General features: G+C 54.8%; 1 protein-coding gene across 4 annotated transcripts in view; it reads left to right on the top strand.

The window, feature by feature from the left end:
* GRAMD1B (GRAM domain containing 1B) overlaps positions 1 to 25739 on the top strand; it is a gene marked incomplete at its 5' end in the record, with an annotated part of 162716 nt that overhangs the window by 120824 nt on the left and 16153 nt on the right. For 3 of the 4 annotated variants that reach the window (XM_081123592.1, XM_081123591.1, XM_081123590.1), the window contains 10 exons: positions 3693 to 3713; positions 13904 to 13988; positions 14558 to 14661; positions 15386 to 15481; positions 16758 to 16838; positions 19607 to 19722; positions 21734 to 21890; positions 22890 to 23079; positions 24293 to 24436; positions 25361 to 25479. In XM_081123592.1, coding sequence (XP_080979718.1) covers positions 3693 to 3713; positions 13904 to 13988; positions 14558 to 14661; positions 15386 to 15481; positions 16758 to 16838; positions 19607 to 19722; positions 21734 to 21890; positions 22890 to 23079; positions 24293 to 24436; positions 25361 to 25479 — 1113 coding nt within the window. Of the gene's footprint in view, positions 1 to 3692; positions 3714 to 10030; positions 10774 to 13903; positions 13989 to 14557; positions 14662 to 15385; positions 15482 to 16757; positions 16839 to 19606; positions 19723 to 21733; positions 21891 to 22889; positions 23080 to 24292; positions 24437 to 25360; positions 25480 to 25739 lie in introns of those variants that run through there. The other variant, XM_081123593.1, reaches the window with a different exon arrangement.

Raw genomic sequence — 25739 nt, 5'->3', positions numbered from 1 at the left:
TGGCTTGGGATACCTGCCTCCCCATCCCATTCTCTCACCAGCCACTGACCATCTCCACCAACACCATGATCCTCTAAATGCAGTTAAAATAAGAGAGCGGCACCCCACCGCCCAGGGAGGAGTGGTAGCAGCTGTGGTTGGTGTGGGAACCTCTGTGTGGGCCACACAGACTTTATAGCAATTAGGTTCACATGGTCGGGGCCTGGAGGGAACAGTGAAGAAAGCTGCAGAGGTGAGGTGGAGAGAGGAGGGGAGTGCTTGTATGGTGGGGATAGGCCCCCTCCCCTTCCATGGAACCTGCTCTCAGGTTGACCAATGTTTCCAGGGCAAGGGATCTGGTAACTAGAGCTGTTGTCACTGTTTTGCAAGCCAGGCCCCCCACTCCCAGTCCTCAGCCCACCTCATAGAGGAGGTGGCCTCATGAGGTCGGGCAGGCTGGAGAGTGCTTCCACTCCTCTGCAGCCAGCCTCATACAGTGCCACCTGCCTTTCCCCAAGCCTCCTTTTCTTCCAGTGCTAACGTGTAGGGGCTGGACTAGATGAACAGCAGTGTCCCTGTCCTGTGAATCTGTACGACACTGCTGAGGCTGACCTGAGTGTGGCCCTGGCCCTAGAGGGCTAGGAGACGGCAGGCAGGCTTGTTTCCGCTTCCCAGGACCCCTTGAGTCCTGCTGCCACCGGCTTCCGCCCTGTATTGCTGGCTGGGAGCCACTAGAGGGAGCTAGAGGCTGTTTCCTGCCCCTGCCAGCTTCTGGTCTAGGAGGCCACCGGGAGGTGCCCAGTAGCCCAGCAAGTCCTCCCTCTGCTGGGTGCCTGTGTCATGCTGGCTCTGTGTCTCTGGGCTCCTGTCCCTTTGACTTTTCCCTGTTTTTCATTCCTAATTTTTGTGGTTTTCTTTTCAGTATGACAGACTTAACCTGATCAAAGTAAGAAGCTGTTTTTCTCATAACCTCAGTTAGACGTAGAGTCCTCTTGCACCCGCTGTTTTCCCCTCGCCCTCACCTTCCAGACGCCACTGGGGAGGTGTTTTTAAGGAACATGGGTCCGTTTGCAGGGGTCTTGTATTCCCTCAGGTGCTTGCTCTTTGGACCTCTTCTGGGCGGCAGCAGGAATGTGCTCTGCTCAGCTCCCACCCCAGCAGCTCTGTCTTGGGTAGTTTTCCTGATGTCCCCCTCCCCTTTCAGCCAAATCCATTTATAACCTGTCAGAGAGCCCTTCTCCCCACTCCGCGTGCCCTGGACAAGGTGGGGCATCCAGTGAGCCCACAGGGCAGCAGCCCCCTCCAACCAGCAGACGACCGCCCTCACCCCCTGAGGCCCGCAGCCCCTCTGGCTTCCTGCCCCCACTAGCTGGGCTCACCTTGTCAGGACTCAGTCCTGGGAGGCAGAGCCTGAAGGAGCAAATCTACCTCCAGGAGGCAGGTCAGAGTTCAGGGACTCATGCCCACAGCGGGGGTTCTCAGGGACTACCATGGCTTGGGCTGCAGGGCTGGATGCCGATTTTTCCCAGTGGCGCCCTCAGTGGGGGCAGGTAAGAAGCTGCCCAGAAGTAGCTGCCTAGGGGTCGTCTCACACTGGGGCACAGGACAAAAGTTTTGCTCTCGATGGTGTATTTCACATTTTCATACTTGAGAACACACATTTTTAGCTCCCTTTACAGAAGAGCAAACATTCCACACAGAGGCATCACATAGCTGACTGGAGATGAGACGGCTTCTCTGGCTGTGACTCTGTCACTCTGGAGCTCTTTGTGTAAACAGATTTAGGAGGGACACGTGTTTGTGTGCAGTATGTGAGGAAGAGAACTTCTGCTTCTGTTTACCTGAGGGGCAGGGAGGACACGGGCAGAGTAATCAGAGAGGATCTTGTTGCCCCTCTACTCCTGGGCCTTACATGAAGGCCAGACCGTGGGGTGAGGGGCTGGGGGTGGGTCACAGAGAGTGTTCTCAGGGTGAGACAGGTGTCTGACGGCCTGGCTTTGGTTTGGTGAGATGCAGGCAAACTGTTCGGCAGTGGAGGCTGCCGCTCCCAGAGCAGCCTTCTCACTCCTGGGAGTGTATTTTGGGGCACATCTGCACAGCCTGTGCCCTGTGATGGCAGCCGGGACCCGGGAGCTACAAGTCCCTGCGCTGAAATGCCTACAGGCTAGTTTCCAGCTCCAGGTCCCGGATCCCATGTGGCAGTAAGTCCCTCAATGGTGACATAGTTGGTCTCAGCTGTTTGGATTCGGCCCCTTTACCTGCTAAGGCCTCTGGATTGGAGGAGATGAGGCCATAGCGGGAGTATGTGACTTCCAGGGGGCTGTGGGAATAGCCTCCATCTGGAATGACCTTGGAAAGCATCTTGCGGGAAGAGGTTGAGGGCCTGCCTTGCCATCTGCCCCTCTGGCCACATCGTGGCCTCTGAGATCAGGTGTGAGGTGGAAATAAAACCAGTCAGAGGCGGCATCATCCACGCCTGTCCCCTCTGCTCACACGGTTCCCCTCGCAGTAAAAGGTGGGAGTCTCTAGAGCTCTGGCTGAATGGGAGAGCTGATGGCTGGGGGTCACAGGGCCTGCGTTCCTCACCACTGATGCGGGCATCTGCCCTGCACCCCACCAGACACGCCCTCTTCCTCCCTTGGGAGTTTGGGCCCCTTCAGGCCTGGTAGAGTGATAAAGGTTGTTAATCGTGCCCAGGATTGCACCTCTGCCTATAGTTATGATGCTGGCCTGCGGGCAGAATTTTCTCTCCCTAATGATTTTCTGTCTGAGTGACACCCCTGGCAAGCTTTTTAAAACTGGAAATACTCCTGCCCCAAGCTAAACCTATGGATCAGCCCCTTCCAGGGCCAGGCCTAGGCCAGTGCGTGCATGTCTGTGTGTGTGTGTCTCCTCTTATCTGTCTGATTCCAGTGGGGGGGGGGGGGAACGTGAAAGACCAGGGCCATCGAGATCAGAGACAGATGAGGCATAGTTTTGGCCCTTCCTTCTCTTCCCTAGAAACTTTCTGTTGCCATGAAGATGAGTAACCTCTGCCCAGGGCTGGGCCTGGCGAGCACCGGGATTCTGGAGCTGGGGCAGAGTCTGGTTTAGATGGCCTGAGTTATGGCACCCAGGTTGGGGAGGGTGTTAGCTCTGACCTTCCCCCAGTGCAGAGCCCCACCCGCCCTGCCTTATCACCAAGGCCATCAGCGTTGTTGAGCAGGAGTGGGCACCGACTCACCTGCTCCCTGACAACGCAGTTGGAAGAAGTTCCTAGGGGACCCTTTTATTCCCTGGCACTGAAGCGCCCTGTCCTGCCTCCTCAGGCTGACCCGGAGCGTAGGGCGGGCTGCTCTCTGTCTGCACTTTGCTTCTGGTCAGGGCCATGGGGACTGGGTCTTGGATGCCTGTGTGCATCCCCCCCCATCAGACGCTTGATGGGGCTCCGACTCCCTTCCAGCTGAGCCCTCGCTGGTGCTGCCCTGCCTGTCACCCAGCGCGGCAGAGCTCCCACCCAGCATGGGCTGCTCCCCGGGCTTCCCCCTGGAGCTGCCTTGAGAAGGGAGGCCCCTCCTGAGCAGCCACGTGGGAGGCCGTCAGCTGCATTTGGGCTCTGCTCCCTGCCCGCCCCCTGCTGTCTGTGTAACCCACCCTCTGGAGCCAGGAATACCTGGCAGTGCCCATCACCTCACCCTTGACTGACGTTACTTTCTCTTATTTTGTCCTTTCAGAAAAGCCAGAGCTGGTATAATGTAAGTATCCCTGTTTCTCTTCTTGTTGGTACGTGTGGAGTGGGAGGGGGAGGCCGTGCTGGGGAACGGAGCAGCGTGGAGCGCAGTTGGGCGGCCTGTGATCTGCAGCAAAGAGAGGGTCATAGAAGGGGGGCCTCTTCCCTCACCAGCCCCTCTATCAAACCCAGCCGCAGTGGAGGTCTTTGGTGGTAGCCTAGGCCTGCTGAGGAGGGAGGGTTTGTCAGGGGGACCAAGGAGAGCCGTTGTACCTTGTCCTTCCCAGCCGCCTGGGCAGGGCTCCTTAGACTGATTATAGGAGACCAGTCAAGAGACCAGACAATCTGGGAGTGAGATGGCCCTGGTCTAGAACTTAGGGCCGTGGTGTCTTTAACCAAGATGCTTAAGAGAAATGCAGCGAGAACACTTTCCCCCAGGAGTACAGAGAGACTGAGGCAGGTCATGGAATTTGACAACTGGTACCCACCCACCCCCACCCCCGCAAGGCATGCCTCAGAAGCCCCTCTAGGAGACATCACTGCCGGGACCTGGGGTGGTCATGGGTGGCTCAGCCAGCTGCCCTACACCCAGAGACTGCTCTGGGGAGTAGGCACCCCCTCCGAAGGCCACGTCCACTTGGGCATGGAGACTGGGCTGCAGGGTTTTGAACCCTTTCCTCTGATGAGCAGCTGGCTGGTCTTGGCTGGCCCATTGGTCGGGTTGTGCCCACCCTCTAGGCTGCACTTGCAGGGCCTGGCAGCCCGCATCCCGCTTCAGGTCCTGTCCGTGCTTCTCTGAGGCTGCTATCCCCACGCTTGATCCTGACTGACCAGGTGGATGCTGCCCTTCCCTGTTCCCTCCCCAGGCTCCGCCTTGGCAGGTCACGTGGGCCTGGAGAAGGTGTGGGCCAAGAAGGTTGTGGATGACACTCTGGGAAGCGGCAGGCAGGGTCAGGATAGAGGAGAGACTTGGGTTTGATGTAGGGACTTGCGTCAGAATAACCTGGGCGTGGAGGAGGGAGATGTCTTCCCACACAGCTTAGTGAGTCCCCAAATCAAGCACATGCTGCTCAGCGGGCGTGCCTGTCCCTGGGTGGGTTCCCTGTATTCATTAATTGCCCGGCTTAGCCCAACCGGCACAAACAGGGCAGAACGCTGGCTGTGCTGATGGGAGGGACTTTGACTGCTGAGGCCCCGCAGGAGGAAGAAGCAGCTTGTCTCCTCAGTCCCTCCCTGCGCCTTGGACCACATGGCCCTCCCCCGGCCTCCTGGCCTCCCAGCTGCTTAGAGCCCACATCCTGGAGGCAGAGAGGCTCCTGAGTGGGGCGAGGGGGGCGGTGGGCTTTCTAGGGGCTCAGTGAGACCTCAGCATCCTTCGCCTCAGGAAGCCTACCCTCTGAGCCATGTGGCAAATTAGGTCCCCCAAAGGGGAACTGGACACATGGCTGCAGACCCATCAAACAGTGGACATGTTCAAATCGGGACTGCAGGTCCTACACTGTCCTCTCTGTGGCATCTCTTTTCCTTCCCTTGAGTCCTCCCTGCCTTTTCCGCTCTGACGCCCCCCTTCCCTTTCCCACCTCTGTTTCACCTCTTTTCTCTGGTTTCCCATCTCCTCGCGGCTTTCCCCCTCTCAGATTCTTGCAGGCTTTACTCCATCCTGTCCTCCCAGCCTCACCCCTCGATGTCTCCTCCCTCGGCCCCACACTTGAATCCTGGCGTCTGAGCGCTCAGCAGAGCATGTGCCTTTTGGCTGGAAGGGCCGGCTGCCATCTGAGGGCCCAAAGGCCAAGGGCTTTGGAGACAGATGAGTGAGAGGCAGCGGAGGAGCGGGCGTGGCTGGAGGCACGCGGAGGCCGTCCGCCCTTACTGACTGCACATCTCCTTATAAAACCATCCCCAGAGCGCTGGTCCTCGGGCTTCTCCTGCCTGTCCCCTCTGTTAATCCTTGGTCATGTCTTTTCACCCTCCACCCCTCACCCCGAATGAAGTACAGACACATGGGTGACTCTCCATCCCTCGCAGATCACCCGCTCACAGAGGCCAAGGGCACGGGGGACTGCTGAGCCATGTGTAGTGACTCTCTCCTGTCTCTCTTGGGCTCAGGCTGTCCTACTGAAGGTCCTTCCAGGTTCTCAGTGGTGCCAGATGTCCTGGGACCCATCCATAGTGTTTTCCTGCTGCTCCCCGATTTAGGGTCACCAGGCAGATGTGGCTCCTGGAGCCCGGTGCTGCCCTCTCCCCAGTTCTGCTGAACTTCCACTTGGATGGCCTGACTCGGGTTGGGGCAGGGAGCAGACCAGAAGGACAGGGAGGGCAGAGGTAGAAATGGCAGGTAAATACTGGGAGAAAGAGGCAGAAGCTGAGAGGTGACAAGGGACTTCCAGCTGGCTTGGGCTACAGATGTCAGGAGCCAAGGAGTAATCAGCAGCTGCTGCAGTGGGTAGAGCCTGGAGAGACCGGCTTCAAGTAACACCAGGCCCCTCCTGCCCCTCCTCCAATAAAACCGGGCCCTCTTCCTAAGGTCAAGACCATGCTCTGGCTCTGGGCTTGTCCACTTCAGGGTGTCTGTTCCACACAACAAACATCACCCCCATTTATGCCCCTCGTTTGTGTGCTTACCTGTGGGCTGTTCCCCTAGGTCGCCTGCCTGCCTTAACCAGGAAGCTCTGGCCTGGCTGTTTGCAGAGCCACCTGCATCACTGCCCCTGGGCCTAGGAGCCCCATCCGCCTAGTGCACTTGCCCTCGGGGCTGGACACCCTGCTTGTGCAGTGCATTGTGTATGTGTCTGTGCTCTGTGTGCAAACACTCTGCCAGGAAACTTTGGTTCAACCGCTCCCCCTTGGTCTGCAGAACTGCCTCCCAGCTGTCTGTCCGTGGTTTTTCAGGAGCCCTTGCCCTGCCCCTATGGCTTTGGCCTGGTCCTCTGTTTCCCTTAATTTGCTTGCTCCTCCTACCAGCCTGTGTTGCCCGAGCTACTGGACCCTGACCTCTGGGGAGGGACTGCAGGTCCCCTCAGAGCTGCTCACAGCCTTCTTTATAATCTCGCCACTGCGGTGGTGCAGCGCTCCTGCCGCTTGGGCCCCACCATGCACTGAAGTCCTGCAGACAGGAGGGGGCCCTGCAGTCCCCGCCCCAGGGGCAGAAAGAAACTCCCTGGCCAGAGTCGGGACAGTGAGAGCCATGCAGCCTTGCTGACCATTGTGGGGACGTGTCAGGCCTGCTGGGTGGCCTGGGCATGCTGTGAGCAGAAGCTACTCAGCACCTCCCTGCCCACCCACAGCCCCTCCTCCATCTGTCTCGTCTGCAGTTTACTTTTACATACTTAGCCATGATGACGGAGCACCTCGGCCCAAAGAGTGGTCCCCACCAGGGGAAGTGGCTAGACCCCAGGACCATGTGGGGAGGCCCAGTCCTGGAAGCTACTTTTCTCCAGCCAAGGCTCCTCAGGGCAAGAGCGAGGTGGGAAGGGCGCACCATCTATAACTGCCCAAGTCCCTCTCGGGCCTCGTTACACCTACTCCCCCACTCAACCGTCCCAGGTTTATTCATCATGGCCCCCAGTTCAGGAGGTGTAGCCCTGTAGACAGGAGATGGAGGGATAGCAGGAACAGGGCTTTAGCTTTAGCAGGGGTCCAAGGGCAGAGCTGGAGGCTGGAGGGTGCAGGCTGTCCCTGCAGACGGCCCCTCTGTGCCCAGTGGGCTTGCATCTCGGGGAAGCAGCCGAAGAGGTCTCCCTGGTGCCTCAGGTGGGCAGAGGTACCACCCTCATCTCCCTCACCTCTCTCCTGGGGTCAGTCAGCTCCGTAGCAACCGGCTGAAGGAGCATTTCTGAGGTCAGAGGACAGGCACCCAGACCCTGGCAGCTCCCTAGATGTAGAGCCCCATTGCCTAATGCCCCTGCTTAGGGACCAGAGCTGGCTTTCTGGTAGTGAGGAAGGGGTCGTGCCCATTCTGTGGCAAGGTCTGGCATGGCTGGCAGGTATCAGATTGAGAACAAAGCTTTGTAGGAATGAAATTTGCATGTTTGAGGGCCAGTGAAGTGGGAGCCCAGAAAGGGAGCTACCAGCCACAGTCTTGGCAGTTGCTGTTGTTTCCTGGGGACTGACTGCTCCCTCTGCCTCGTTCATCCCCCCTGTTACCCACCCACAGCCATCCTTCCCTTTCCACAGGGTGTCCCATATCTGGAGGAGACCATTCCCACCCACTCCCTCTCCACCTTTCTGTATTACACCCACTCCACCATGTCTCTCCTTTCTTTGCTCAGTCACCCCCCTATCTCTCCCACCTCTCCCCAGTCTCCTTATCTCACATCTGGCCCCTCCCCACCTGGATTTGGTTGGGGATTGGGGCTTCCTTTGAGGGTCTTAATTAGTTTCCCCTAGACAAGGCCAGCACTCTACCAAGATCCACCTGTTTTTCTCCTGGGCTCTTCCCCGCCTTCCTCCCCCCTGCTGTGCCCAGGGAGGGGGTACCACTCTGTCCCAGCTCCCAGTGTTTGCCATAGAGTTAATGTTTAGCTCAGGGCCAGTGCCCTCTCAGGCTTGGAGCTGCTGCCACCCTGCTCCTCGGGTGGCTGTGTGAGGGGATGTGGGAGACAAAGGCTGCCACACCCAAACTCATCTCTGGGCCTGAGCTTTCTGCTTGACCTGCACCAGCGTCACCCCAGTGTACCCATCAGTCAGCTCCCACAGCAGTATTCAGGTTTTCTAAGGAATCCCTGTGAGGATCAGCCCTGTGGGTCTGGTGTCGCCCAGGACAGGCATGTTCACCCTGGAAAATGGATTGCCGAGTTGTGTAACATGGCTGAGAACAGGCTGGCAGGGGGTGCAGAGGTACTCAGATGTGTGGTTGGAGAAATTTGGCAGGGACATGACACCGGGAACCCATGCGTATAGATTTCGGTCTGTGTGGGCGCGTGCATGCACAATGCCCTGTGAACAGGAGCAGTTTACAGGTGAGTAAGTGATGCTTTGTTTGGTAAATGGTTTTGGAGTAGGTGACAGTTGAAGCACATCATGCGGAGCGATGCAGCTGATAGGAAGCAGTTGAGGTGTCGGTCCTTCCTGGGGGAGACAGTCATGTGACGGAGCCATCACCCTGCGCGATGTGATGTGATGTGGGTGGAGGCAGTGGCTGTGCCCAGTGTGTGCACATTGAGAGAGGGGGACAGGAGTTTGGGGAAGGATTCAGATGTTTCCTCCACTTTCTCCAACACCATTTAACTGGGAGACCTCGGGTTCCTCTGATCAGGATCTTCGGGTTTGGGGTCGAGAACCCACACTTTCAACGCGTTAGGTCATTGTTCAGCACTGCCGTCTGAGTGCTGTTCACCAAATCAGGAGACTTCCAGGGCAAGGGCACCACTCGTCCTGTGCAGGCCGAGGCCCTCCTGGCAAGTAGGCATAGCTGGGGAGGGCGAGGGAGGGCCCATTAGTCTCCAGGTCTGGCCTCTCCTGGAATCAGCCTTCCCAGCGCTAGTGCTGTCCGATTCCTGCCCCAGCTTCTTTCTGCAGATCCTTGTGCCCTCATTGGCCTGGCTCCCATTCCTTTCCGGGAGATCTCAGCTTCCCTGCACTGGGCCGTCTCCTCTTGACCTGGGCCAGACTCTCTGTTCTTAGTATTGCTACTTGGCCCTTAAGGTCTGGGCTGCCTGGGAATTCTCTTGGCCTTGGTCCCCCTCCTGCTAGTGCTGGAGGCAGGGCAGGCTCCCTGGAAAGGAAGGAGATGCCTCAGCCCCCAGAGCTGCTGACCTCGACTTCCCCAGGCCATCTGTCCAACGTCTGCAATGCAATGAGTTAAACTTCCAAATCTCTTGTTGCTACTGCTATAGGGAATTTAGTAAATGGATGGATCAGTGAGGGAAGAGTTGTCTCTAAGAAGTCCCTGGCTGTTTGAGCCTCAAATTTCAGATTTCATCATAACAGCAGTGCCCCTGGCACCTCTCACCCCTCCCCCACTTGGCACCCTGGCCAGCTACTTTCCATTGCAGGAAACATCTGCTGGGAGGCCAGGCCAGTTGGGGGTTACTGGAGGACGCTGGCCAGTCCATCACCAGATCCTGTAACTTGAAGCATGTGTAGGGCTCTGGCCCTGCCCGCCCACCCGTCCTGCCTCCCTCCCTCCTTTCCTCCCTCCTGCCACCAGCCAGTCTAACAAAGAAGCTGTTTGCTGGTCAGCCAAGAGGAATATGGTCTGGGAGAAAAGGGGTGTGTGTGGGGTGGGGGTGAGAGCAGGCTCTGTTGTCACAGCCATTGGTGGCTGCTCTGCCTGGGTGAGGGCCATGAGTCACACTGTCCGCCCAGAGGCGAGATTGCACAGTGAATGGGCTGTGCTGTGGGACAGGGCGGAAGGAGCTGGAGAGCTGGGCGTTAGTTCTTTCCCTGGAGTTTCAGACCAACCCTGAGCCACCGCTGTCTGTGAGTAACAGTGGGGTGGACCTCGGGACTTAGCTGCGGGGTCGTGCTCTTCCTGTGCAGTGTGCCTGTCTACCGGGGGCCTGTTCCGAGACCTCAGCTAGCTCTGTGCACCTGCCGTCTCGACTGCCTCTGCTGGCCTCGGCTGGCATCTTGGAGTGGCTGCCCGCACGGACCAGGAGGAGGGAGCCACTACATCCTTCCTGGTCACCCTTAGCTCGGAAACCAGACACACTGGGAGCTGAGCCGGTGAAGCAGAACCCGGCCATGGGAGACAGGCCAGCCAGACTATCCCAAGAACCGTGTTGACCACACCCTCCCACTGTGAAGTTTTGTGCTGGAACAGAGCTCTAGGAGAAAAAAGGAGGCCAGTCAGGGACACGTAGACCCTCTGCCTAGAAGCCAAAGGTCACTCACCTGCGTTCAGCCCCAGCGAGCCCGACTGTTTTCATCCTGTGGGGACAGTGGGGCTCAGAGCTCAAGTTGCTGGGCTCCATTGAGAGGTGCAGCCTTGGGGAGCAATGGAATCTTTGACGGAATCTGGGATCCTTTGGAGCCTCTTGCTGGAGCAGGACAGCCAGCCTTTGCAGTGGTACCTGAAGAGGGTTGCAGAGGTCCCTGCTGATGCGGAGCTCTGCTGCTGGCACGGATCTGAGGACGTCCCGGCCGTGAGTGTGCAGCCTCATTCTCTATGCCTGTGTGACAATCCCGCTGCCCCCGTCACTCCCCACTCAGCCCTGCTCCCTGAGGGCTCCAGATTTGACAACCCTTGAACCAAAATTTGTTATTAAAATAGGTGAGCCTTGCCTTTGGAGGATGTTGCTCTCAGAGCATGGGGTTGGAGGGAAAGGGTCATGGTCTTGTGTCAAAGGGTGTGTGGTGGCAGCCGATCCACTGTGCCTCTGCACTTGAGACTCTAGGAGGCAGGCTGGCCCACCATCCGCACCGGCAGCCTGGTAGAATCAGGCATTTATTCGCAAGCCTGGGTTAAGGAGTTCCTGTGTCCAAGCCAGTCCTTGTAGAATGGGCTGACTTCAGAGGGCAGGGCTGGACTTCCCCTCCCTTTGTCACAGCTTTGTTCCAAGGAGAGGAGAGGAGCGGTGTGGAGATTATGGCCAGACCCCCTGGCCTCCACATGCCTGAGTTCCCATTGGACATGAGAGATGCAAGGGCGAGAGGACAATATGGAAAGAAAGTCAGAAATAGGAGGCTGGCCAGGCTGCCGGATGCCTGAGTCCAGTTTTACCTGGAGGGGTTGGGGGCCACCTGGGAGGCTCATCCTCAGGTTGATGTTGGAACTGTGGTAAAATACAGTAACATAAGATTGACCATCGTATGTACTTCTAAATATACAGTTCATTAGTGTTAAGAACATTCACATTGTTGTACGATCAGTTTCCAGAGCTTTTGCATCTTGCAAAGCCACACCTCCTCTGGGTCACCCTTAGCAAGAAGACCTCCCACACTGCGGGAGCTGAGCGGGTGAAGCAGAACGCGGTCCCAGGGACTGGCCTGTCCCAGAACCCTGCCTGCGACACCCTCTCAGTTTCGTGCTGGGCACAGCTCTGTAGGAGAGAACAGGAGGCCAGTCAGGGCCTTAGCTTTCCCCACCGGCAACATAGGATTGGATTAGATAATCTCCCATCCCCTATAAAAAGACCCGCCTGTGGGCATGGAAGGCTAGTGGGCAGCTCAAAGTAGGTGAGCATCTCATTCCCAAGGAGTGTGTTCTGATGGGCACCTCTGTGGTTTCACTCTGGCACAGTGACCTGAGGCCAGGGGGCTGGTGCTCAGACCAGGGCTGGGTCAGGCCTCCTGAATTCATAGTCCACGCTCTGCTTAGTCACCGCATTCTCCGGTGCCTCAACTCGTGTAAAATGCGATAAAAACTCTGGTCGGATGAAATGCTGCAGGTGAAGGGCCTGGGACAGAGCCTGGCGTGTGGTGATAACATTCCATGTTAGCTTAATTGTAGCTCTAGAGGTCACATAGGCATCATTAGGAGCTCAGAGATAGTCAAGGGTTTCCAGTGTGTGGATTCCGTTCTGTGAGACTGAGGGGCTCTTTGGCTTGGACACCTCAGGATCAGTCTGGACGTGATGGTTGGGCTGGAGGCACGCTGTGTTCTGAGGTCTTTTCTACCCGTGGAAGTCATGGGATTGGCTGGCTGCCAGATAGTCACTCCCAGTCGCCCCTATACTTGGTTCAAGCATGGCCGGTGGCTTTTGAAGTTTGGATTCTACAACATAGCATTGCTTTGCCAGGGGCAGGATGTCCACTATTGCAAGTACAACTCATTTTATAAGCAAGCCAAACAAAAGTTTAAAATTCAGATACACTAGACAAGCAGTTGAAAACTTGCTCTTCCCTCTTTTCTGGAAAACCTCTCTGCACTGAAGTCGCCATCCCTTCTCTCCCTCTAATTCCCTGGAGCACTCCTGTTCCCGCCAGCACGAGACCCACAAGGCCACGGGTGCAGGCAGTCAGTGAGCAATACAAATGTGGTCAGGCCACAGCCCCAGCTTCCTGTGGGCCGTCCAGCTTTGCACAAAGACTAAAGTTGAAAGGTCCAACGCTCATGCCTTTGTCACAACAGCTGTGTGCTGGTGGAGTCCTAGGAAAGTGGTGAGAAAGTGTAAATGGCCAAGACCCGTCTGTCACTGGCACCAGAACAGTCCGTGTGTGCATGTGCTCCTTCCTGGCATAAGTAGGTCATCAGCAGGCCTGGGTGGAGTGCAGTCATCTCTGTTGCGATGTAAGGCTTTGCCTGCATCGCGCACTTTATGTATCATCGTTGGTGCTGTTCATCCACGGGGCATGTTTTTTTTTTTTTCTTTCTTTTTTGTAAGATTGTGAGCTTGGAAAAAGCAGGATTTTTGTGTATTCAACTGGCTCCTGGTATTCCCAAGGCAGTTTTTGGGCATGAGTCTGCACTGAGGTACCTGAAAAGCTAAGTGGGCACAGGGGCATCCAGACACACAGGTGGTGGCAGGAGGTGAGCACTGGACCAGGAATCAGATCTGCCACTGACCAGCCCGGGGGCCATGTGCAGGGGGAGGCTTCTCTCTCGCCTCAGTTTCCTCACTGATAATATACTAAGTGTTGGCTTTGATAATCTTGTAAAGGATAGTGAGGGAATGAGTTCAGGTGTCTCTAATTGCTTCTAATTACTTTCAAGTTCTCTACTGTGTGCTTATTTAGTTACTGATTTTGTGGGTTGGTTTGTTAATAGTCTTTGTAAAAATGAGATTCCCTGAGAGATATAACTGACATATAACATCATGCTAGTCTTGTGTTTCATGACGTTTTTTCCAGTCATGAATGTCACACCCAGCAAGTGCCTGCTGTCAGTCATGATAACTTGTCCTGAGGAGTGTGATGGGCTCCTACTCTGAGCCCTGTTGGGGAACGGGGGGCCCTTGGGCTCTGGCTTCATTATCAAGGTAGATAGTGCTCCTGCTGGCTGAAGGCAGAACAGCAATACCTGATGTGGTGGGTCCCAGGGAGCTCCCTGGAGGTCGACCCTCACCCTGCATCTTCTTGGGCTGTAGTGTGGGCCCTGCTCTGGAGTAATTTTTCTCCTTGACAGACACTGGATACAAAGCCTTTCACAGCATCGAATTCTCTCCACAATGATTTTCCCATGCCTTGCCCCCTTTGCCGCCCTGGCTTCCTAGGGTCTGTAGGGTAATGGCCTCATCTTTGCCTTTTAAATACGCAGGCAGGTGCTCCTCCTGCATCTTCCTCCCCAACCCACAGAACCTGGGAACATCTCTAACCATGGCCATTGTCACGCAGGTGTTAAGCCCCACTTACAAGCAGAGAAACGAAGACTTCAGAAAGCTCTTTAAGCAACTTCCAGACACGGAGCGCCTCATTGTTGGTGAGTGGGGTGCTGGGTGAGGGGGGCCAGGAAGGAAGTCTGGGGCTCTAGGATATCACTCAGGCTTCTTCTGTCTAGAGAGTCCCCAAGTAGGAGCCAATTCTAGTAAGAAAGTCTGTCTGGGAACAGAGAGAGAGAGTGTCCAGAGCGCTGACCCCCACGTTTGGGGCCCAGGGCTGAGCACCTCGTGTATGGCGGCTTCAAGAGAGAGCCCAGCCTGGAAAGAGTCACTCCCACCCTTAGCTCTGCAGATGGTTCAGCACTGAAGGGGTGGGAGAATCGTGGGTTGGAGAGGGGCCTTTGATGATGTTATAGGCCTTTCTGCCTCCACCTTTGTGTTCCCCTCTATCATCTCAGCCATTCCTGTGCCTGTGGGCACTAGTGTATTTCACATCCTTCATTTTCCTGATGGTGAGATGCTAAGGGCTCCCTTGGCCACTAGTTTAGACTTGCCCAGTCAGTGGTAGGCACTGGGCTCTGCTCGTGCTGGTGGGAGGGATGGCACGCCTGTGTGGGAGCAGCTGGTGGAAAATGCTATCTCTAAGCTCCTGTCCCTCGTCCCAACACAGATTACTCGTGTGCACTCCAAAGAGACATTCTCCTTCAGGGCCGACTCTACCTCTCTGAAAACTGGATCTGCTTCTACAGCAACATCTTCCGCTGGGAAACTCTGGTAAAGACCTGGGCATGCTCCCTGGGGCTCAGCCAGCTGCCCCCTTCCTTCCCTTTGTGGACTTTATGCTCTATCCAGGCTTCACGTAATTAACAAAAGCAGGTGCCTGAGCCTTGAAGGCTGGATCTCCTGTACTTTGTGTGCCCCTCCCACCCTCTTGGGTGTGGAAAAGAGTGCCGAGAGCATTTGCTAAAAGCAAATATTTGGTAAGAGTCACTGCAGAAGGCAGTATAGTGGAGTAAAAAGGGCATTGGCCGTGGGACCCAGAAGAACTGGCTTGTGCACTTTTTGGATTCTGCTCCTAATTAGCTGTGTGATTTTAGGCCAGTCCTTTATTCTTCCTTGGCCTCTCTTTCCTCAGCTTGTAAAGCAAAGGGGAAAGGTGAACTAGGTGACTGTTATGTCCCCTCCAGTGCTACTGCTACATGTTTCTGTAAGTGGCATAGTGAAGGGACCTCTGCACTTTTATCAGACTGTGAAAACGAGACAGGAAGCTCCTGGATCAAGAGCCAAGACACCTGTGGGCTCTGGGCAAGGCTTGGCCACCGCCTCACTGTGGGGCCTCTGTGAAATTAGGGGCTAACCCAGATGAGGTCTTAGGAGGTTTAGAGATATGTAGGCAGATCCGATTTCTTCTGTCTGAACTGGTACCGTGTGGACCCCTTTGGCTGCATTAATGCTTCTTCTTGCTTTTATCCTATCTCTGTCCCTATGGGAATGCCAGCTAACTGTCCGTTTAAAAGACATCTGCTCCATGACTAAAGAAAAAACAGCTCGCCTCATTCCCAATGCCATCCAAGTTTGCACTGATTCAGAAAAGGTAAGTGGATTCTAATCTTGGACTTTACTCCCCCTCCCCTGAGCCCCAGCCCCCCAACTTCTGTATTTCTGCTCTTCAGTAGCATTAATGTGGAGGTGGTAGGATTGGGAGATGGGGAAGCCATCCAGGTTGCAGAACCACCTCTGGGAAGGGCAGGGCTGAGGAAGGAGTGCCAGAACATGGACTTGGGGCCAGAAACCTGCATCCGAGTCCTGTGACTGTAGGCACATATGTAACCTCTCTGCCTCAGGTTTCTCGTGTGTAACATGGAGCCGGCAAGACCTATTTAATAGTCTTGAAATGACATCACACATTTGAAAACACTGAACTATAAGGCATAATACAAATGTCGTTGTTATCATTGTGTATCAGCGTAGCTCATCCAGAGAGATGCGAGTCTGGGAGGAAATGAATTGTTCCTATGGGCTTGGGGAAAATGTGGAAGGTAAAATTTAGGGCAGAGAAAATGCTGTGATGCCTTCAGGCCTTGGGGCGGATCAGGTTTCTGCCCCACGCAGTTCACGGTGCCCTTGCACTCGGGCCGCCAAGAACTTTGGGCTCAGATAGTCTTTGGTGTGAACTCTGTTTTTGGCACAGGTCAGCTTTGTGATTACAGGAGTCACCCAGCTTCCCAGCCTATTCCTCTTTATTAGGTATTAGCACCTCTGTTTATTTTCTGAGGCTTTCATATGGTGTAAATAAAGCAGTGTTTGTGAAGCACCCAGAACATCTTCAGTCACATCTGGTTTTTGTCTTGCTTCCTGCGTGTTATAAAGGGTCCCCTCGAATGAACAAGCTCCTGAGAGAAGGGATCTCCTTCCATTGTGTTTGCTGTTTTACCCCAAGCCTGTGAATGGAGCCTGGCACATGCTCATACTGGACTACTGGTTGAATTGAATGAAAACCCTTTAGGCTAGTGGGTGAGGGACTTGTCTTCCTTCCCTTAGGCTAGTTCACAGCTCCCACTCACCCAGTTCCAGTAGGTGAGTGAAGCAAGGTTTTCATGGAGATGAAAGCTTCAGACAGGACAAGGGAGCCCCGAGGGAAGTGAGTGGCTGTGGCTGTGGCTGTGGCAGGACTGGATTACAGGGGGGCTGGAGGGCCCAGGTACCTCTGTGCTCCTCATCTCTCGAGCACCTGTGCCGGGATCACGGGGGCTGAGAGTCATCACATTTGAGGCTAAAGTCAGTAGCTTGTTTTCAAAGGAAAGAGCAGCAGGTCTTCATTATGTTATAAGTCTTAACTGACACTTTTTCCATTTTCTCTTACAATCTAGCACTTTTTTACTTCGTTTGGGGCCCGGGATAGGACGTACATGATGATGTTCCGGCTGTGGCAGAATGCGCTCCTTGAAAAGGTAAGTCCTGCCCAGCCCCTTCCTTCAGCCTGAGAATGATGCAGGTCCAGCTAGAATGTTCTTTCTCCTTGGGCATGGACCCTGTGGAAAGGCTGCTCTTTACTGGGGCTTTGGCCAGGTCCACGGAAGCCCTCATTTCCTCGTGATCCTGGAAGTCCTCTGGACTCTCGTGGGCTCTTATGGCAGTGCTGGCCTGAGTCCTGGAAGTAGCCTCTCTCTCCTGTGGACGGCCTGCTGCTCAGCCAGGGCCCTCACTAACTGCAGCCCACTGTTTTAAATGGTCCAGGATTTGTTCATGTCATGTATGATGAGACACACACTCCCTGTAAGCTTTTATACTTACAGATATGCCTCTGGAAGCAGAGGCACGCCACGCAGGGCCACGTGGGGAAACACCGGGGGCAGTCAGGAGGCAAAGAGCACGGGGAAGCACCGGCAGGGCCTTTGTGGTTTTCCCAGGAAGGAGCGGGTGAGGCAGGGCAGGCAGGCCAAGCAGACAGGATTGGCTAGTTTGAACAACTGAGTGTGGCTTTGGGGTATAGAGATTGTCTCCAGTTGCCTGGTACCTGTCCCTAGGTAATGAAGGCGGGGGAATATTGGTGTGCACCCTAAGAGCTAGATAAAGAAGGTATTGGGGTATGAGCTTTGGATTGGCTGGTTACACGTGAAAGGTGTGCTCTTAGGTGAGTTTTCTATGTCTGGGAATTAGCTGACCCTGGGAGGGGCAAGTGCGCCCCATTCAGCAAGGCCTCAGATGCCAGAAAAATAGTTAATACAGTTGACTGCTCGAGTGTTTGAAGGACATTGTGGACATGTAGGTGAAGATGTCAAGGTGGCAGCCCTTCGAGAACTCCCATTAGGATGTACCGTGAGGTGCTGAGAGACAGCCTCCAAGCCAGGAAAGGGACATGGGGGGAAAATTACATAATATGGTTATAATCATATTATGTATGACATGTTTAAATATATGAGTGTATCTACTTTGACTCTAGCCCAAATTTATTACTATCAAAAGGAAATTGAGTAGATTTATTATGTAGAGTTTGTTCCAACCTGAAAGTCCATACAGCCCTGGTATGTCCTGGTAACCTATTTGGTCTGAGATCATCCGCCTTCATTAGCCGTCAGTAATGGTAAAGCGATAATGTATTTGAGTCTCCACTGGCAGGTCTGAATTTTCAGTTCACAATTACTGTCATTTCTGAGTAAGACAGAGTCGTCCATATGGTTCACTAAAGTTCTAACAAAGTGACTAAGAGTCCTGCCTCATGAACAGGACCTGCTAACTGGGCTTGTCCTGGCGATGGCAGACAAGCTGAGCATGTGGAACTGGTCTGGGAAGGCTGCATGAAGGAGGGAAATTGTTAAGGGGCAGAGGTACAAGTGTGGCCCAGGCAGGATTAATGGTAGACATAAGGCCAGAGCGAGGAGGAGGTCCAGATAAGAGAAGTGCCTTCCTCTGGTACTGTGAGGGCCAGCACAGAACTGCCACCCCAGCCCTGCCAGCTTAGGGGAGCCCTGCCTATGGTATCCTGGGCAAGTCTCCATCATTGGAAAACTGGAACCTGGCTCACGACATCCTGACAGCTTCTGCTTCTTAAACTAAACCTTGAAGGATGGACTTGGAGAGGACTCAGTTTCTCTGTCACATCTGTTGGTGGAAAACAGTCTTTTATTAACCTCTGGAGGCAGAGGCACGTCACACCATGCAGGGCCATGCAGGACCACGTGGAGAAACATCAGGGTCAGTCAGGAGGCAAAGGGAGCATGGCAGGGGCCTTTGGTTTTCCCAAGAAGGAACAGGTGAGGCAGAGCAGGCAGGCCAAGCAGACTTAGGGTTGGCTAGTTTGAGTAATTGAATAATTATTCAATAATTTGAATTATTTTTGATGGTATTGACTGCTTCTGTTTTTCATGTACTTATCCTCCCACCTTCTCCCCCTCCTCCCAACCCAAGACGTGTTCATGGCCTCTACCTCTGATCTCAGTTCTTTGTAAAATCTGTTGCCTCTTTCCCAAGTCTTTGAACTTCATGAGAGCTAACTTTTCTTAGGACAGTGCTTTTGAGGAGGAAATGAGGACACCCAGTGAAATAAGGAAAACTGGAACTGATGCATAGAGCTGTAGGCAAACTGATCTACGTAAGAATAAAGAAGGAAGCATTCAGGTGGTCAGGAGAAGTTTAGATGCACTGACCTTTGGGGCCCCTTAATCTTTGAGAAGGAGGACTTCTTTCTAAGCACAGGAACTGGCAGCTGGGCAGTGGGCCACCTTTGAGGTCGTGCCTCATTCCTGGATGGCGTCCTGCAGGGTTTGCTTGGTCACTGTTAGCGTAAGGAGTTTTCTGCAGCCCCAGTGAGAGTGGCTGAGAGGATCTCTGCTGCTCATTCCATGTTCCAAACCAGAAGCTCTGTGATCGCTTTGGCCCACAATGACATCAGATCATGCTGCTTAATGCTGGACCTCATCCTCAGGAGCAGAAAGTGGACAAGGGGCCAGTTGGTCCCATATGGAAACCTGAGTTGTGTGAACAGGCCAGGTTCCTGGCTTTGATAAAAGACGTATTCTTGCACAGAAGATTGGTGCCTTGTTGAGATCCTGAGAGGAGGGCAAGTGAGGTGGCCGAGGTCACCATGGAGGCATTGCTCCCTCTGTTCTGCTAGGGGGAGTGGAGTTTGGCTGTTCTACCCTCAGGGGAGACCAGCTAACAGTGCCTCTGTGCAGAGGGGTACTGAGGAAGGAAGCGTCAGTCTCTGTTGTTCCTGCAGCCACTGTGTCCCAAGGAGCTCTGGCACTTCGTTCACCAGTGCTACGGGAACGAGCTGGGCCTGACCAGTGACGACGAGGACTACGTGCCCCCCGACGACGACTTCAACACGATGGGGTGAGAGGCAGAGGAGGCTGCCAGGGAGCCTTTTGGAGAGGGGCGAGGATGGCATGAAGCCACACTGGGGAATGACACCCAAGTATACCCTGAAGGAAGTGAAGGAGTAAGCCAGAGGTCACCTTCAGGAAGGCCTCCCAGGCAGAGGGAACAGTGATGGCAGCTGGGCAGACTGGAAAAGGGCAAATGGGAAGAGGCGAGGTCAGGGAGGATGGGAGGCAGAGTATGAGGCCTTCGGGCCAACGTGATGATTGGCTTTACCCGGAGCCGAGGGAGGAGCTGTGAAACGGCTTTGAGTAGATAATTGATACTGTCTGACTTAACATTTTAACAGGATCACTCGGCCTCCTGGGTTGAAAATGGACGGAAGGGGAGTAAGAGCAGACTGCCTAAGAGGCTATTGAATAATTTAGATCATTTAGATGAGAGGTGATGGTGGTTTGGACCAGGAGGGTAACAGTAGAAGTGGAAATGAGTGGTCAGTTTCTGAATATATTTTGATGGTAGAACCAGAAGTATATTGAATGATTTGCTGATGCATCCAGAAGAAGCCCAAGGTGGTTAAGTTTTTCTTGGATTTACCAACTGAAAGGATAGAGTTGTTCCATACTGAGGTGGACACTAGTATCACAGCGCAAATTCAGGGGGAAGAACAGGAGCTTGGTTCTAGACAACCTGACTTTGAGATGACTGTCATTCGGTCGGAACGAGATGTCACATGGCGTCTGTCTGTGGCATTCTCTAGGGAGTCTGGGCTGGGGACACATGTGGTGTTTTAGTGGACAGCCCCTGCCGTGAATTTGGCTGGAATGCCCAGGTGACTGGATGGACATAGGAAGCTCAGGATCTGGGCCTGGGGATACTCAGCAAGAGGCAGAAGCAGCAAAAGAGTCAAATCCCGAGAGGATGCTCAGTGAGGGGGAGGACGCTGCGAGCTTTGTGTCCGGGGAGCTAAGGGAAGGACATTTGAAGGAGAAGGGTGGCTCACTGTATCACGTGCCTTGGTAGTTAAGAAAGATGGGACTGCAGAGTGATACAAGCATGCTTGAGGTTTGGAGGTAGGTGGAGGCTCGGTGGCAGTGTGAGAGGCACAGAGGAGTTGGATGCTGCGAAAGAGCATCCGATGTGGGCTACGCAGGCCAGGGCTCACGCAGGAACTGGCTCCGAGTAGTGCTCTCACTTAACTTCTGGGATGTCTACTTGATTATCTCTAAAATGCATGTAATGCCTTACTCAGTGTGTTCCAGGTGAGGTCAGTATAAAGTATAAGTCAGGCGTTGATGATGGTGATGATTCCTCCCTTGTTAGAGGCTGCAGTGGCATGTCTGAGGCATCCCTAGAAGGGCACCCACCTTTAGCTCAAGGAGGGTTTCCCCTTAGTCAGGGATGGGGAACGTCGGACCCACAGGTCAAAATCATTTGGTCTGGCCCTGCCAAGGCAACCGCAGGCGGGACTCAAAATTCAGTATATCTAGGAGCTTTTTTCATAGCTAATTTTTAAGTTGATAATTTTGTGTGGCCCATGAATAATGTTAGAACTATACAAATGGCCGTTGGCAGAAAAAAGGTTCCCCACCCCTGCCTTAGGTGTACAATGCCCAGAAGTTGACCAGCTTTGATCTGGAATCTGGACAACACCCCCAAAGGACACTCATGTCCGAGTCTGTCCTTGTCACTGTGTGGGGAGGACAGTGTGTGGTCAGAGTCCAGGCGTCTGATGCAAATGGTCGGGCTGGGGTGGGAAAAACAGTTTAAGACAAATAATGGTCCTACTTTACTAGGAATATATCTAAGGAGGGTGCCTAGAAAAGGTGAGTTTGGAGCCAGAAATTTTACTTGGGGGTTGGAGGTGTGGTTTTAGGAGAGGTTTTGGGAGTAGGGTAGTTAGAGGGGGCTCAGATGCAAAGCAGGGACGCAGGAAAGCCGCAGTTTTGGGCAGATAGGTAGGTCTGAGGGTCCTAGAACAGTTTTGTCCCCTGAGGTCAGCGTGGCGTATGGTGTCTTGTTGTAGCTACTGTGAGGAAATCCCTGTAGAAGAGAATGAAGTGAATGACAGCTCGTCCAAAAGCAGCATAGAGACCAAGGCAGACGCCAGCCCGCAGCTGCCCAAGAAGTCCGTCACCAACAGCACGCTGACGTCCACCGGGAGCAGCGAAGCCCCTGTCTCGGTATGGCGGTGAGCCCTCGTCCGGCCAGCGCGTCCTCGCCTGGCTGACCCTGTGGGCCCCGCACCTGGGAGTGGGCGGCGGGGAGGTGGCGCATTGCAGTCAGCTTTGTGAAGGAGACACCGGAGCAGGGGGCTGCCTGGCTCGCAGTAACTGCAGTCCCAGGACCTGCGCTGGGCTCTCCATGTCGCGGGTTAGGATTTTGTCTGGCTGCTGAGCAGGTGAAAACCACTCAGGTTCACTGTGAGCTCTGCTCATGCTGACGGCTCCGCTCAGCCCTTGGAGAGCTGTGCCAGGTCCGGGTTTCACAGCCTGGACCTGAAGGCAAAGTCGTCCATGAGCGTGAGACTAGAACTGTTTAATCACCTATTCAATAAATAATAGTTTGAGTCCCTACTGTACACACTCTGATGTATTTTCCCACTGTGCCAGACTTTGTGAAAGATAAAATGTATAAGAAGGACCTCTGTCCTCTGGGACAGGTCACAGAGGAAACGGAAGCTGGGTGAAGGAAGAGTGCCGGGGGTGAGCTGGCAGGTAGGGGGCGGGATGGGCTTCCTCAGAAAGGACCCCCAGGAATGGGAGCCCTGCACTGCAGTGGCTCAGGGGTCCTCCTACCTGGCCTTGGAACAAGGACACCATTTCATGCCAAGGCTCCATTTCCAGCCTTGGGGTTATTTTAAAATGTAAAGGCTTGTATCTGTTCCCTTCCAGCGCTAATGGGAAAATGAATAAAAAATGCTTATGAAGCCTTTGAGCCTCTTAGAAAACCAGGTCCTAGCGGGAGGCAGGCTGGCGTTGTTATACCACAGTGGAGGTGCGGCCCGGGAGCGGACCTGTGGCCGGGGAGCTAACGCCGCCATCCTCGGGCTCGCTGTGCTACAGGATGGCAAGAGGAGGGCAGAACCCTGTACTGTTCTCGGGAAATCAGCTCCTGCTGTGAGCGTGAGGGCTCCCAGGCCAGGGCCCTGACTGCCCCGGGACTTCTCTGTCTCCACCCAGTTTGACGGCCTGCCCTTGGAGGAGGAGGGGCTGGAGGGTGACGGGGCCCTAGAGAAGGCGCTTGCTATCGACAGTATCATGGGAGAGAAGATGGAGATCCTCGCGCCTGTGAACTCCCCCTCGCTGGACTTCAACGACAATGAGGACATCCCCACCGAGCTCAGCGACTCCTCTGACACCCACGATGAAGGTGCATTTGAGAATGGGTGCAGAGCGGCCCTTCCTCTCTCTGTCTTGAGGCTAAAAGGATGTCCCCACATGGAGACTAGAGTCAGTCTTTAGGCTCCCGGTGGAAGGCTGGGTGGTAGCAGAGCTTTTTTTCAAAAAAGCGTACATTCGTTGTTAGCTTAGGTCTCTTTTTCAGGTGCTTGCTTGCGTGAACCTCATCGTCCCGTGTTTGCCTTTTTTTGCTCGACAGATAAATGCCTTGTCCTGCTCCCCAGTCTTGTCACTAAGTTTACCCCTGTTGACACTGCTGGCCTTGCAGCTCTGTCCCTCAGAGAGGTGCCAGGCATGGCAGCATCTGCATGCCACCAGGAAAGTGCCCGTCAGCCAGCTGCACCTACAGATGAGTAGGCTGCAGTCGAAACTTGCTTTAGTGACTCCAGCATGGGGCTTGAGACCCGGCTAGAAAAGAGGTCAGGCAGGCTCTGGACACTGCCCTTCTCTAGTATTTCTTAGAGGATAGCTTCTTACTTTCCTCCTGCAGAGGGCTAGCTCCTGGGCCTTCGCTTGGGAACATGTTGCTTCTTGCACTCCAGGGCGAGAAGCCGAATGCTCAGTGCTGATGAATTTGGCTGATGGTTCGCCTCCATGGAGTGGGCGGTGGGTTCTGACTTAGTGAGTAGATGCAGACAGTGCTCATCCTCAGGCTGTGGACGGTCACTCCTGTGGGTCGCCTGCAGTGGCTTTCTCACCTTTGGTTGGTTTCCTCACTCCCATCCAGGGTGCAGGGCAGGGCAAGGCAAGGCAAGGACTGTACAGGTTAGGTCCTGAATAATGACAGGGGTGCCGTTCATGTAAACCGAGAAGTAAACATTCCCCCCATGCTGCTCGTCCTGCCCAGTCCTGGGCGGTGGCCTGGAGGGGGCTCCCAAGGCCCTCCAGATAACTGATCCTCTGGGCTCAGGCACGCTCAGGAAGTTGTCGTTTATTTAAATTGCAGTCTAAGGTCACCTTAATTTGGGAGGCTTGAAGTGTCAAAGCAAACAGTACCTTCCTGAGCGCCTGGTCAGAGCTGAATGAGTCGAATGACATCTGAAGGAAGGAGGCAGCTGCCTCACTCCATGGCCTCCCCCTGCCCTTGGTGGCCGTTCCCACAGCTGCATCCAGACAAGTGCTCTGGGATTCCCCAGGGTCACCTGCCCCTCCCGTTCACTGTCATTTCCTCACCCTTCGTGCAGGGGAGGTCCAGGCCTTCTACGAGGACCTGAGTGGCCGGCAGTATGTGAATGAGATTTTCAACTTCAGCGTGGACAAGCTCTATGACCTCCTGTTCACCGACTCGCCCTTCCAGCGGGACTTCATGGAGCAGCGGCGCTTCTCAGGTTGGCTTTTCCCCAGCCTGGTGCCTCCCGTCCTTCCCTCTCTACCACCCTTCTTTCCTCTCCTCCCAAGCACCCTCCTTTCCTGGTCACCCAGTAGCCTGAGCACCTCTCTCTGGCCTTAGTGCTGCTCTGGGCTCTGTGTGCTGCTCCCTCCCCGAGGCTCTCCCGTGTGGTGCCAGGCCCCAGGGGCTCAGAGATCAGGGCCTTACAGGGCTCACCCTGTAGTGAAGGGGAGCAGCTACCACGTTACATGACCTCATCTAACCCTCAGCTCTGCCCTGTGTGGGAGCATCGTGACCCCACCGTACCCACGAGGAAACTGGAACTCACACCATTGTTCCTTGCCCAAGGTCATGCAGCTAAGGCTTCAAATCTAAGAGTCGCAGAGGTCACGCTTTACACCTCCGTGCTCCTGTCTCGCCCTTTGCCCCTGTCCTGCAGCTCAGCAGGGGCTGCGACCCTGGCCCAGCCGAGCTGCTGGGCGTCTGAGTCTGGAAGAGTGGTTGGGCATCAGCGGACCTGCAGCCAGGAGCAGAGGGCAGGCTGGGGGCACCGAGGTCATGCCTTAGGGGAGAGTGCTTGTTCCCAAGGATCCCAGGCCCTCCTCACAGTAACTCCAGTGTTGCCAGCACCCCTGTGGGTGGCCCTGCGACCTCCTGCCCCAGCCCCAGGAACGAGGAGCATACTGGGGCCAGTGTAAAATCTCGGCAGTGCCACAATGAGCCTCTTTCTGCCTCAACTCCCCTCCTCCCACCCCCCTCCTCCGGCTCTCAGGCTCCCACTGACTTCCTTTTGGAGGCCAGTTGGCATTCAGCGCAGTGAAGAGACGTTCCCTCGGCGGGGGTGGGAGCATGGGGGGAATTCAGCTGTGGGGAGGGCATGCCTGTCTCCCTCCCTCATTCCAGGGCCCTTCGCTACCCTCAGATATCATCTTCCATCCATGGAAGAAGGAAGAGAATGGAAACCAGAGCCGACTGATTCTTTACACCATCACCCTCACCAACCCCCTGGCTCCCAAAACTGCCACTGTCAGGGAGACACAGGTGAGGCGAGGACGGGGGCAGTGGGAGAGCCCGAGCCGCCTCTGTCCTGTCCTGTCCTGTCCAAGGACTGAGCCAGGTGTTAGGGGGAGTTTCTGGGCAGGTGTTTACCCTGAAATGGCAGCACCTCACACGCTTGGAGGCCGCCGATTCCAGCAGTTCCAGGTCCTCCATTCAGAAGTGGGGGGTCGGGTGGGGAGACCGGGGAAGGAGGTCCTTTTCCCATCTTGCTTCTCAGTTGCGTCCAGCGGCTTTTCTTCCCA

The sequence above is a fragment of the Miniopterus schreibersii genome, assembly GCF_964146895.1.
Source record: "Miniopterus schreibersii genome assembly, chromosome: 20".
Lineage (NCBI taxonomy): Eukaryota > Metazoa > Chordata > Mammalia > Chiroptera > Miniopteridae > Miniopterus > Miniopterus schreibersii.
The sequence above is the reverse complement of the archived record's forward strand: the minus strand, read 5'-3'. Positions and strand labels throughout refer to the sequence as shown.